This window comes from Camellia sinensis, chromosome 2 (assembly GCF_055761805.1).
Source record: "Camellia sinensis isolate YWXY chromosome 2, ASM5576180v1, whole genome shotgun sequence".
NCBI lineage: Eukaryota > Viridiplantae > Streptophyta > Magnoliopsida > Ericales > Theaceae > Camellia > Camellia sinensis.
In genome coordinates, this window is record NC_138962.1 from 122,859,894 (window position 1) to 122,873,218 (window position 13,325).

The 13,325-nt window shown below is 35.4% G+C and overlaps 1 protein-coding gene across 1 annotated transcript; it reads right to left on the reverse strand.

Moving 5' to 3' along the window:
* Window positions 1–438: 438 nt before the first annotated feature.
* On the reverse strand, window positions 439–13,036 carry LOC114302511 (putative disease resistance RPP13-like protein 1). The gene is made up of 8 exons (XM_082912976.1): window positions 12,364–13,036; window positions 11,369–11,700; window positions 11,011–11,267; window positions 9,075–10,702; window positions 8,710–9,006; window positions 7,925–7,990; window positions 7,746–7,804; window positions 439–669 (listed from the first exon to the last, which is right to left on the reverse strand). The coding sequence occupies exons 1-8, from the start codon at window positions 13,034–13,036 to the stop codon at window positions 439–441; spliced, it is 3,543 nt and encodes a 1,180-aa protein (XP_082769102.1).
* Window positions 13,037–13,325: the final 289 nt, after the last annotated feature.

Here is a 13,325-nt window from a genome sequence, read left to right on the forward strand (position 1 = left end):
CTTTTTTTACTAATAAATCATTAAATCAATAAACAGTTTTTAATAATGTCAAAACTTTGTTTCAATTAATAATTTAGGTAATTTTATTGTTGTATAGGAAAGTAGTTAAGAATTTTATTTTTCAGTTAATTCTATTAAATAAAAAATTATGATAAGGGGTATTTATGATTTTCTAAATTATAGAAGGCAGTTTGTATTTTAAGCAAATCTCAAAAGGTGTATTTGTAATTTATCAAAAAACAAATAAATAAATAAAGAAGTAATGGGTAAGCAGATAAATATAAAATAGATGGTAATTCAGGTAAAATAATAGAAAGGCAAATCTGACAGTAGATACGTGCCAAGTATAAGAAGCTACGTAAATTTCATTTAGGGCCCTAACAAAGAAGTCATTTGTTGAAACAAATGGGGTAATTCTGGCAAAACGATGAACTACTATCAACTACGTGATCGGCGAGTGTAATGTGCTCCAAAACGATGTACAATAGAAGAGTTGGGTGCAGACCGACCCTGAGTGGATGTACTGGGCACAGCTTCACTAATGTGTTGATCTTGAAGAAGCTGTTCGATTGCATCAATTGCATAGTAAAGCCTATCAGGATGTTGAGCACTGTCCTCATAGCCAGCCTCAACGAAATGATGAGTAATTTGATATATCTGTGACATACGCTGCATTATGAGAACAAGTATAACATTATATACAAACCTATAACAGTTTACATAAATAATTTGTAATGTAAATTAAAAAAAGATACTTGTGCTTCTTGGCTAGGATATTGATAATGATGAATATTCAGGTCCACCTAGGAACGATGCCCTGGGTTTTGTACATAGATATGGGTAATGGTTTGGTACCAATCTATAGAAAACTCAACCTCGCGATGTGGTGGTAGCTTGGTAAGGTCCTCAGGAAAAAAGTCTAAACACTCACAAACCACTGTAGGAAATACCCTTTGCATTACACCATTTCCATCATTCACTAAGGTTACAAGAAGAGAAAATAATTTCCTTCGACTACGTGGGTCATATAACGGCGGTAAAAGTCTAAAAAACAAGAAAAAAGAAAAAACCAGCAAGTTAGATGGAGTATTAGTTAATATTACCCAGTGGGTTCAAGTTTTTAAATATCATTGTTCTAATGTTTCCATTGAGAAAACTTTTCAAATTCTTGAATTTTTGTATGAAGCATGGATATATCAAGGAGATTTTTCAAAATTCAACAAAGTATCAGTTTCTCTAAGTGTTGAGAGTGAGTATTAAAATTAAAAGACTCGAGTTTGTACTCAGAAAATTGAACAAAAAACACTACTCTAACTTTAGTTTGAGAGTCATTAGAAGCAAAAGAGAAACTAAATTAGATCCACGTGTTTTAATTCTCCATATAACCATTAAAAAAAAAAAAAAAAGAGGCCCTTCAGCATTATGTTAATCCGTATGTTGCAAAAGAATCATTCCACAACTACAATGCTTGAATAAGATTAGAGTTGATAGCCATAGAATGAGAAATAATATTATCAGCCATTATGACAATAATGGGAAGAAATTAGAAGAGATAAATGAGATTAAGGCTTTGAATAGACATATATACATATATATATTATGTATGTCCACATATACATATTTTGTCTTTTTCCTTTAGACAATTTTATACTTGACTCAATAGGATTTTTTTATTTTGTTTTGGGTAGGTATTATGTTCCAAGTACCAAACTAGCATTTTGCCTTACAACATTAACTAAATTGAATATAGGATCAGAACTTTGTTCTAGTAATTGTGCTTCGACATCATTTATATGAGCAAGTAACAAAACATAGTCTGTCAAGAATGCACTTAAAAAGTGAATACCATGTGAGCACTCAATTAGGCCCCTGTGGCAAAGACTAGAAAGTTAAATTCTAATAAATACAAATGAAGATGTGTCAAGAGACTTAAAAAGGGCCTAGAATTGCATTGATCCACAAATTGTGTTGGGTGTGGAAGTAAATGACTACAATGCTAACATCGTCAATCACATTGTAAGCTTACTCAAACCACCAAAAACAGCACTAATTTGCCACTAATGTACAAGTTAGCAGCCATCAAATTGAATTACTTTGCACCTACTCAAGTTTCATCGAACAGGAAGGATATTCGAATAGATTTTCCATCCAAACATTTTCACTTTATTCAAAACTTTCAGCAGCTAAATCTTCTACTAAAATGCCCTTTCAAAACTCATTCCTTTTTAGGTGATCTGTGAGCTGCTACTTACCATCCGAAGAACTGACCCATGTTTCTCTTATTTGCAAATCCATCTCCTAATGATATGTCGATTAATAGAAAAAAGAAGGCCATTTTTAGTAAAGTGCCAAACCGGTATGTCATCAGCAAGCCTTGGGCAAAAAGTGATTTTACATTTCAACTAAACTTCAAAATCCAAAAAGCACTATGTGATGAGAGCTTCATTCTATTCCAGACACCAGTGCTTTCATCAATAAGGGAGTAAACTTTAGCAGCAACATGGAATCTATCTAACTTTCCAAATCATCACACACCAGACATTGAAATCCCTTTAAATCCTTTCTTGGAGATTGCACACAGAATCTATTGCTTTTGACAATGAGGGAATTCTCAGTTGTGCATGGGTATTTCTGCCTGCACTACCATTTTTTTTTTAGTCTTCCCATAACAAACCTCCATATTGTTTTGTGGAGCCTCAAGCATCCTCAACAACTACTTGCAAGATAAGGAAACAAAACCATAAGTTTGATAAGAGGTTCAAAGTAATATACATGAACACAACTGTAGTGGAGATGAGAAGGCAAACGAATTTGCTTAATAACAAATAAATTGAATTAGCAACCAAACTCAAGCTCACTTAACGGAAAAAGGACCAAACTTCATTTTATTAACTATTATTGTAAAGTATTAGCTACTCTATTTAGTAAAAGGTGAAATGACCAATTCTTCCATATTGACATTTTTGGAGTGACAAAGTAACTATGGATTGCCCACATGGATTTTGACTAGACTAGGTGGCTTCCTAACTATCAAATGTAAAATAGCATGCAAGGAGAAAGGCTTAAATACACAAAGTGATTTTTTGCAAGGTCTGGAAATTTAAATGATCAAAAGTCTTGCCTAAGAGTGTGCTGGAGGGAGGTTTTTTTCAATTATGAAAAAGACTTCTTCTCAATTATCTTGAAATATCTACTCCTTTATCATTTTTTTTTTCTTTCTATCTCTTATTCCTTTATCACCTATGAGAGTTTTCTACATTACCGGATAAGGCCATATTTTATAATAGAGCATCCAAAGTACTTATCAAGCAAATTTCTAGAATACCTTGAGAAGAGGAGCAAAAACTCGCAATGCCGTTTAGATGATGAGCATGCATACATCCTAAAGTTTGTTTCCACAACAACAAAACCCAGAGAACAAAAAGGTAATGACAATAGTCAGTACATTTTTCTTTTTAAATTTTCTACAAAACATTGAAAGAATATTGAAAAGTATAGTTTTACAAGTTGCAACTGCAGGTTTGTAACAGACTGAGAAAGTTGTCCTTTTTAGGGTTGAAAATATTGTTGATGCTCATGGAGGTGTACCTGTATTTGGTGGAGTAGGCAAATGTACTCATGAAGCAGATGAAAAACAATATCAACAATCCAAGTGAAATGGAACCACTCATTAGCTCTCGTCTTGGCAATTTCAAAAAAGAAATACAAATTACTAAACCATTTATTTTGTAGCCATTGGAAACATTATGTAGCTTGCTAATACATCATATGTCAACATTTCAATTGTTGATGTAATAGATTAATTTTTCCAAAATATATTCCATGCTGCTATGGATATGATACATTATGCTGTCTCTGGCATTGCTATATGTTCTGCATAAATGGGACACACCAAATTTTCATGTCCCACCTAAATCCAAAAAATTGCAAAAGTGGTATACAGAATTCTAATTCTATTGAAATGAAATTGGAAGCCATGGTATAATAGATAACACAATGAAATTAAAGACAATGGAAATTTTTTCTACCAATTACTTGGAATCGAAGCACTAATACAGGAAAGATGAAAGATCAAGAGAAAAGGCACTGTCTACCTCGGATTACGAATGAAGCACCTGGAAAAAAAAAATTACGTGAGTTGGTGACAAGGATGAATTAGAGAACTAATGTGTTCCTAAAGTAAAAGTGAACCATTCAAACGTACAGAGTAGATTTTGATTGTCATCCACAGGTGAGCATGGAAGACCATGAACATAGTGGCTAAGATTTTAGGTGATGGATGAGCTCCACATCTTTAGAGATTGTCATTTATAGGGTTTGAGAGAGAAGCATTGTTGTCTTTTAAGGATAATAAGGTTCTTCAATCTGCCAACTATTCATTCAAAGCAAGGCCTTAAAATATGAAACTCAAAATTTATACATAAGCTCATCATCAGTAAATTTCAAATTTACTAAAGCTAGAACCTAAAACAACTCAAAACAACAATGATGGTAACAATAGAAGAATTATGTTTGAGTGAGTTACCATCGTGAAGAGTATCAAAAAGTGATGCTATACTTTTCAATAGACTTCAAAAAATCAGATTTATATTCAAAGCTTGTCCATGCCTTCTTTTTGGAATGAAATGTAATGCATGTTAAATGCACAAGAGTAAAATAAAGATTTGTTTAAGGTCCTAACAAAAATGCAACATCAAGACATAACTAAAACATGGTGCACAAGTAGAATTTTTCCTTCCATTCAGGTACTTTACTTGTAGAACGAAAGGGTAAGGATTCTTTTTGTTTACTTAAGCATGGATGAATTATTGTGGGAACAAGTAGAATTTTAGAAGAATGGCAGTTGATTATGCATGAATTGAGCTCAGGGTGAGTAAAATCAGGGGAATAAACTTGATACAGAGACTTGAAACGAAAAAAAAAAAAAAAAATGTCACTACCCAAACCGCCCCTATTGGTTTGGACCGTAACCGGCCAGTAAACCCAGATTTCCCGACCTCAAAAATAGAATTTCAAAATATATTTAATTATATGGGGCCAGAAGCAGAAATAGAGATATAAAATTTTGTCCAATGAGCTTGTGCAAAAATGGCATGAACAAAAACTTTTTATATATTAATAACTCATACTCATACATACATAAAAAGATTCCATATGTCTAAGATTATTCACACATCGTTGTTATACAAAACCAGAACTTATATGTATAAACAAGATCAAACATAACCAATAAAAACAAAACAAATAGCAAAAACCTTGTGCATGAGGCATCCTGGGCTGACTCCACAAAAACTTGGTAACCTTTACGGGTTCACTAAGGCTGGACATCCCGTTGCTCACCTACATACATATAAATACGAAATTAACGAAAGCCCAGTAAATAACATCAGAGTAAAGACGTTAATAAATGGGATTTATATATAAATAAATCATACTTATATTTAACACTTATGGGATGCTATTCTCATTCATAACAGACTTAGGTAAATCATAATGAAGCAAAACGACCTTGGGTCCATCATATACAAAACGACCATGGGTCCATCATGCTTTAATCTTTATCAAGTCAAATTCAAAGTCACATTGAAACATTCGAAGTCTCATTCATATTTCAAAAATCATAAATACAAAAAAGCGTACCACATTGATATAGTCAAAAAATAGAATAGGAGAAAATATCTTTACTAAGATATTACTCACATTAAGTAGGTTGATGTTCTTCCACAACATTCAAACCTACACATTACACATAAGCATACACATTGGAACATATTGTTCGAACCAAATAATTCATCTTCTCTTTTCTAATTCAGTTATTCATGTTGGTTTTCTACTTATTAAATCCTCAATGAGACATACTTCAAGCCTAAGAATGCTCAGAAAGACATGGGGACGGAAATGTGAACAAAATGCAAATGTCCAAAACATGCTGAAATAAGATAGCTCGCTCGAGCCAACTATTGGTCGCTCGAGTGGAGTGCAATACATATACTCAGTTGGCTCGAGCCATCACTTGGTCACTCAAGCCAACTATGAAGTCTAGAAAACTACTGGATGGGTTAGATGTATGCTCGAGCCATCTAATGTTCACTCGAGTGAAATGCAAACATTTAATTAGTTTACTCGAGCCACAATTTGGTCGTTCGAGCCAACTATGAAGACTGCAAAAGTACTGGGAACTCGCAATGTACGCTTGTGCTAACACTTGGTTACTCGAGCGATATGAAAACATACTGTCAGTTGGCTCGAGCCACCACTTGGTCGCTCGAGCCATCTGTGAAATTCTGGGTTCCGAAATCTGCAAAAATGGCTTCTAAGCAACTTTTCAAAACTTGGGGTTTTGCATGGCTCATTCAAATACATGGGTTAGCTTTAGAAAACTCAAATACAAGACCCCTAAAATATCCTTTATTAAAACCTTCATCAATTTGACAAAGATTTGAACCAAAACTCATGCATGCAAGATTTTTCAACTCTTTTCATGGTTTTTCAAAACATGCAAATGGTGACTAACAAACTCATGAATTTCTGAAACAACAGACATGATTTAAACTCACATGCATGTAGGGGTTTCAAAACTCAAACCAAAATGATGAAACCAAAGATTAATCTCCATGAATGCACATGCAACTCATTATCTTGCTCAAAGACCCATTTTCTTACAAATTTCATGAAAGTAGCTCAATAACTTGATGAAATCATGATGCACGGAGGATTTACTACATAAATTATGCTCAAGATTCTTACCGAGAGCTTTGATTTCCAACAATATGAGATGATCTTCCCTAACTTCTTCAATCTCTAGCACAAAAATTGGTTTCTCTCTCTAACGCAAGTCTTCAACTCTCACTCTTTTTCTAACTTGAGCTCTCAACACATGGAACCAAAATGAACAAAAAGAATGATGCCAAAATTCCCTCGACTCAGCAGAATACACATATACACACTCTCACATCTAGACTCTCATACACAAGACACGTGCACACACAACTCTCCCAAAGCTTCCAGCACAACACACACTCAAGGATTTTAACCCTCTACACCCAACATCACAAAATGGCTCAGCACATAATACTCTTAATTAATAGGAATAGATTAGGTACCGATCATGCATCATCTTAATTAAACACAAGTAGCCTTAATTAATCAAGGTTGTCACACAACTCAATTAACCAAAAAATGGTTCCAATTAAGGTTCAATTTAATCACATGCGATTTTACTAAACTAAATCAATTTTTAACAAAACTTTTCAAATGGTTCCAAAAGTTCCAATTAGTCTATCTATTTACTCAATTTTGGTTTTTGAAACCATTTAGGCTATCAATTCAGATTCAGAGCAAAAATCATAACAGATAATTTTCAAATCAGACAGATAAGCACAAATTAATCACAAGGCACATATCACAATTAATAATTAACTCATAATTAAATAAATATAATTATGATACGCATTTTGGGGTTGTTACAAAAATAGTCATCGATAGCCACTCCTTTGACAGAATATTTGTTGAACCTAGCAAAAATTCATCTCTTATGCTCTGTTTGTTTCGGCGAAATTTTTTTTTCCACATTTTTTGTTGTTAGTACGACAAAAAACAAAAGTTAAATGGGAAATGTTTTCTATGGTCAATAAATGAACAAGCCTTTTTGAGTGAAAAATGATGGACACTTTTGAAGGTGCAAAATTTTTCCCGAAGTGTAAAATATTTTTTGGTCTAAAATCTTATCAATGCCACCACATTACCTTGACCACCACTATTGCCACCACCCCCACTACAACCAAAACCACCACTAATACAACCACTAGTACATTAGTTTCAAGTTACAATCAAACATAGGAAATCATTTTCTAGAGAAAACATTTTATAGAAAAATAATTTCTGTAGAAAGGTTCGGCTCATAAGGTGAAGTAGTTAATCTTACCTTGCAGAAAGGTGTAAAGATTGTTAGTGGCGGTTATAAAGAATAGGGCAATTTTTCCATGGCCACCTATGAATAATACAAGATAAAATAACAAATGAGAATGAAAATTATCCATTCATTATTAAGGGAAAAGGAAATATTTGAAAGGAATAGACAAAGAAAGAATGAATTGAGAAATAGAGCATTGTGTTTAATCAGTAATGTATTGTCATTTTAACATCCACAATAAACTGGAACTCCCTGAAGATCCAAAAGAAGTACATAGTAAACTCTCAATTTTGATAAAAACCTGAGATAATATTGGTAATGAGAAAATAAATATTTGTTTGTTTGTACCTTGCAGTTGGCTGCTTAATCTACAAGTAATTCTACTTAAGGAATGTATTGGATGATGGGCCAATATTCTTTCCCCCTTTCACATTTCTGTTTCAATATTGGACTACATCCACCGATCATCAGTGACAAAAGTGAGGGAGGGAAGCCTTGTTTTGGAAAGGTCGCAAGCTTAGGACAATTAGAGATCCATAGATGACAAAGAGAATGAGACAACCCTTCCTTTGAAAGGACGCGAGCCTAGGGCAAAGTGCGATATGAAGTCTTTGGAGAGAGGTGAGGTTTTGAAACTCCTCGTAAGAGAGTCTTTCTAGATTTGGGAAGTCGAAGATGGACAAATTGATGAGAGAGGTGGGTAGGAACATCCCTTCTTCTGAAAAGGACAGTATCTCCCCACGGCCAAGTTGGGCCTTCTAGTACGAGTGTTGTAAGAGAAGAGAGTTTGTGCAAACCCCACTCTAATGGAGACGAAGGCGGAAGTGGAAGTTGACCGACGTTGTCCACTCTGAAATTCCCGATTTGAAGTGAAGTGATGTTGGTGGGGAAACTCCCTTCCTTGACAAAGCATGAGACCATTCCTGCTCTACAATTATATAAACATAGCTTTTGAAGCGAAGTGAGTTGGTTAGTGTTGTTATTCTTATCACGACCACCAAGTGACAGGGGCTCCAGTTTAGGACACCATCTTATCAGCAATTCTCTGAGATTCCTGAGATTATTGGCTTCAGGTAAAGATTTTATCCCTTCCTCTGCAAAAAGTGACTCCAAATTTATGCACACCTCAATCCGAAGTTGTTTAGTGTGAATGGTAGCCCACCTCTTGACAATAAATATATGAGTAATGCACAGTTAGAAACCTGCAACACTTGCAGATTATTGAGTGTCATTAACTCAAGTAGAGACTCCAAAGCATCACAACTTGAAACACTAAGTTCTCTCAGCATAGATGGCAAACCTTTCATTGGAAAATAGATCAGACTTGCACAACGGTCGATTCTCAGCACCCCAAGAGATGTGTATGTGTGCAGATCTTGTGGCAGTTTCTTCAGCATTCCACACTCTTCAATTGTTAAATACTCGAGTCTTGCCATGCAAGGCAGCCCCTCATGTTGCTGCTTTTTCAAACCTTTTTCTCCTTTTTCTTGCGCTTCTTCAAACAAGCAAACGAGTTTGGGGCAATGAGAAATCTTCAAATTGCAGAGGGAAGGGAGACATACTTGTATTCCCACCTTATTCCACCACAATGTTATGAGTTCTTGGCAGTTACTAATGTCCAATTTCACAAGTCCCATCAAATCTCGAGTAAACCATGTCGGTAGGAACGCCAGTTTTTTAACATGAGAAATGCTCAAAGCAGTTATTGAAGTCAAATGCTTAGACATTTCATTAGCCAGTAACTCTTCATCAGTTGTGCTTGGATCGCAGAGGGAGTCAAGAACTGTAACATGTCTAATATCCGAGGTGAGAGAACCAAGTTCAATCATGTTTTTCGTCCCTAAGAGTGTTGGAAGGCTTGGGTGCATAACATTATTCATTGATAAGGACACAAGTGATGGGTGAACGAGGCTGGAAACATCAATCAATAACTGCAGATAACCATCAATTTTGAGAGAATTGAGACAAGGAAGATCATTTGGTAATCTTCCAACAAGTTGGGGACAATTTTTTATGGAAAGCTCACTGAGATGACCAAACGGTTGAACTCCCTCTATTTCAAAAGTAGACCAATCCTCCCATTCTGGCATAAACTCAAAGCTCAGTCTCTCTAGAGATGAGAAAGGTTTGGCACCACACTGCTGCCCATAGAACTCACAACCCAAGCGCTTTATTGCACTCATTCCTTCAATGTAAAGGTCTTTAAGCAAGGGTAGTTGTCTAAGTGGTGGCAAAGTTCTGCAACATTTGCTACCTTTTAATCGCATGAACACCATTTTGGAGAATGAAACATCTCCAACCCAGTTTGGAAATTTTGTACTGCCATACCCACTGATGGTGAGTCGTTCCAACAATTTGAAAGGTCTCATCACGTCAAGCACATCCCTCTCAACTATGTCACTCCTTGAACAGTGAGATTCATCCCATTCTAGTGATAACTCTTTTAACTCCTCCTTAGACATAAAATTGGCATCCTTTGCATCTTTAACACCACTGACATTCTCTAGTCTTGATATGTGCATTGCCCCTCGAATGTGTGACAGGTTTTTCAACTCTCCTATTTTACGCCCACAATCTTTACCCACCATAAAATTTGACAATGTTTGAAGATTAGTTAATTTACCTATATGTAGTGACATCTCTTCTGATGATGCGCCAGTCATGTCAAAATGGCGCAAGTTCACTAGCCTTCCTATGTCTAGAGGCAACTTCTGAAGTCGAGAACAAAATTTCAAAAACAAGACTTGTAAATTGTAGAGAGTTACCGTTGTGTCAGGTAACCTTGTAATCCTAGGAACGGGAAACATCAAGGTACCACAAATGCTTTAGATCTCCAATGGAATCTGGTAGTTCATCCATGCTATTACAATGTAAATGCAACTCACGTAAGCATTTTAATTTAGGCAACAAATCATGAAACAAGTACCTCGTTGCATGGAAACTCAGTGGAAAAAACTGTAAGAATGTTCGTAAGCATTTGGCATCATCAAAAACTTTAAATTTTTTGATTCCATCAATGTAGCTACCAACATAAGATGCATGTCGAGCTTTTTTTAGAAATTTTGCTCTGCCTGCCACCTTCTAGATTATTTTCCAACCTAAAACATTTGTCCCCTGCGACATCTTGAGCCAAATCATTGATGAGGTCATGCATTATGAATAGCGATTTGTTACCACTTGATTGTTGGAAAAATGATCTTGACACCAATTCGTGAAAATACTTGCAGCCTAAATCTTCCATTTGGTCTCCACCTTTTGGTTGCTCAATTAAACCTTCAGCCATCCATAGCAAGACTAATTCCTCCTCTGTGAATTCGTAGTCCTTTGGGATAATTGCACAGTAGGAAATGCACCTCTTCAAATGGATAGGGAGATGAAGATAGCTCAATTTCAATGCTGTGAGAATGCCACTTTCCTCATTCCATAAATTGTTGTTTAGTATCTCTTTCCATTCACATTCTTCTTGTTTACAGCACAATAAGCTGCCAAGGGTAAGCCTTTGCACCTGTTCTCAACAATTTTCTTACCAATTGATTCCAATTCTTTGTATTCCTCAATATTTCTGTTCTGAAATGCATGTTGGGAAAAGATTAACCAACAATCGCCATACGATAAGTTGTGCAAATTGTGATATTTATCCATTCCCATCTGCTTTGCAACACCTCTGTTTCGCGTTGTCACAATGATTTTACTTCCAGGTGCTCCAGCTCCAAATGGGGATTGTAACAAATTCCACCCATCACGTCCATAGTCCCACACATCATCTAGGACAAGCAAAAACTTTTTCCCTGCCAAAGTTTTGCTAAGTTGAACTTGAACCTTATTTAAGTTACTTAAATTACATGAACCCAGGGCCGGCCCTGGGACATAGGCCACAAGGCCATGGCCTAGGGCCCCTCAAAATAGACTCAAAAAATAGGCCCCTCCTATTATAATTTAGTGTAATATATTAGGTATTTTTTAATTCTAAAAAAATTAAAAAAAGCTCAAACTAACTTAAAATAAATTGACCCATTAAAAAATTAAAAAGCCATTCAAAAAAATTAGCATTGTTATCCATTGAAAAATAGACCCAAAAAGGGGTCTCTCAAGTCCAAAAAAAATTAAGGAAGGCCCAAATTAACTTAAAATAAATTAATCCATTAAAAAATTGAAAGGCTCAATTAGCATTGTTATTCATTGAAAATGATTTTTCAAAAAAATTAGATTATGCAAGTATGATTGATTTATTTGCTTCTAAAGATACAAGAAGAGTGAGGATCAATCGATACTTATTAGTTATTGTAATGTAATGCTAAGTATTTTTTGTGATTTTGATACAAATATTTTATCCTTTACTTTCAATTTTTTTTTTTTCATTCAATGAAAAAAAAAATATGAAGGCCCTAGAAATTTATTAGTTAATTATCGACTTTGAGCTCCAGAAATCTCAGGGCCGGGCCTGCATGAACCGTGAGTGAACGACTCGAGAATTGCCTTTGTTATTCTCATTACTTCAAAGTCATCATATACACATACCCATGCTTTTAGATTGAAATGATTTTCCACTCGGTCGTCATTGTAAATGTGCTGAGCTAGTGTAGTCTTGCCGATCCCACCCATGCCTACAATAGGAATTCCATCAAAAAAATTTCCAGTAGATGCATCCCCAAGTAGCAATTCCATAATTTGCTTGATGTCTTCATAACTGCCATGAATGTGAGGCTCCTTCAAGCATGTAGTTTGTGATCTCTGCCATAGATCTGTGGACATCCTCGCAACAAGTCTTTTATCTAAACCAAGATCTTTTCCTTTTGTAGCAACTTCTTGTAATTGACTAGTAATCTCATTTAGCTTTGACCCAGTTTTTAAATTGAATGGAACAATAGAAGAGAGACGTGGAAACTTAGCTAGTCTTCTTCCCATCGTCGTCTCCTCCGCCATTAGCTTCCTTTCAAGATCTTCAGTGGCAAAATCATCCAATATGTCATCTGCATCGTAAGCCAAATGGTAAACCTCTTTAAGCCACTTTTTGATATCCTTGTGGTATATCTGTTTGTTCTCTGCATTAGCCAACTGAGTCTCTAAATCCTCTAATGCCTTCTTTAGATTCTGGATGCCAGTGCCAACGTCCGATGTGCTCATTAAGTTGCTAAAAAAAGAGGACAATTTATCAACCATAGCATGTACGAATGGAGAGATAAAGATCCCAAATACATCCATGGTGTTTGTTCTGAAAGAAGGAAAGGTAATGAAACCAAGCAACACAGATATCAAGAACAGACTGAAGACCCTCTGCAAACTTGGAACAGACTTTGGTGGTAAAGGTAAGAAATTGAGTCACAATGAAACAATACACGGATCAAGAACAGGTAGAACCTCTAAATGTGTAGTGGCTGAAGATTGTAAGTTGTGACCAAAAGCAAATGAGGAA

Bases quoted from the DNA above. Each gene is read 5' to 3' on its own strand.
- LOC114302511 (XM_082912976.1), bottom strand. From the start codon at position 13,036: ATGAGCACATCGGACGTTGGCACTGGCATCCAGAATCTAAAGAAGGCA. The intron at 11,268-11,368 runs GTGAATGGAAAG...ATCCATTTGAAG, and splicing joins GTGCTGTAAACAAGAAGAAT to AGGTGCATTTCCTACTGTGC. The intron at 670-7,745 runs GTAATGTGGTGG...CTCATAATGCAG, and splicing joins TGGCAATAGTGGTGGTCAAG to CGTATGTCACAGATATATCA.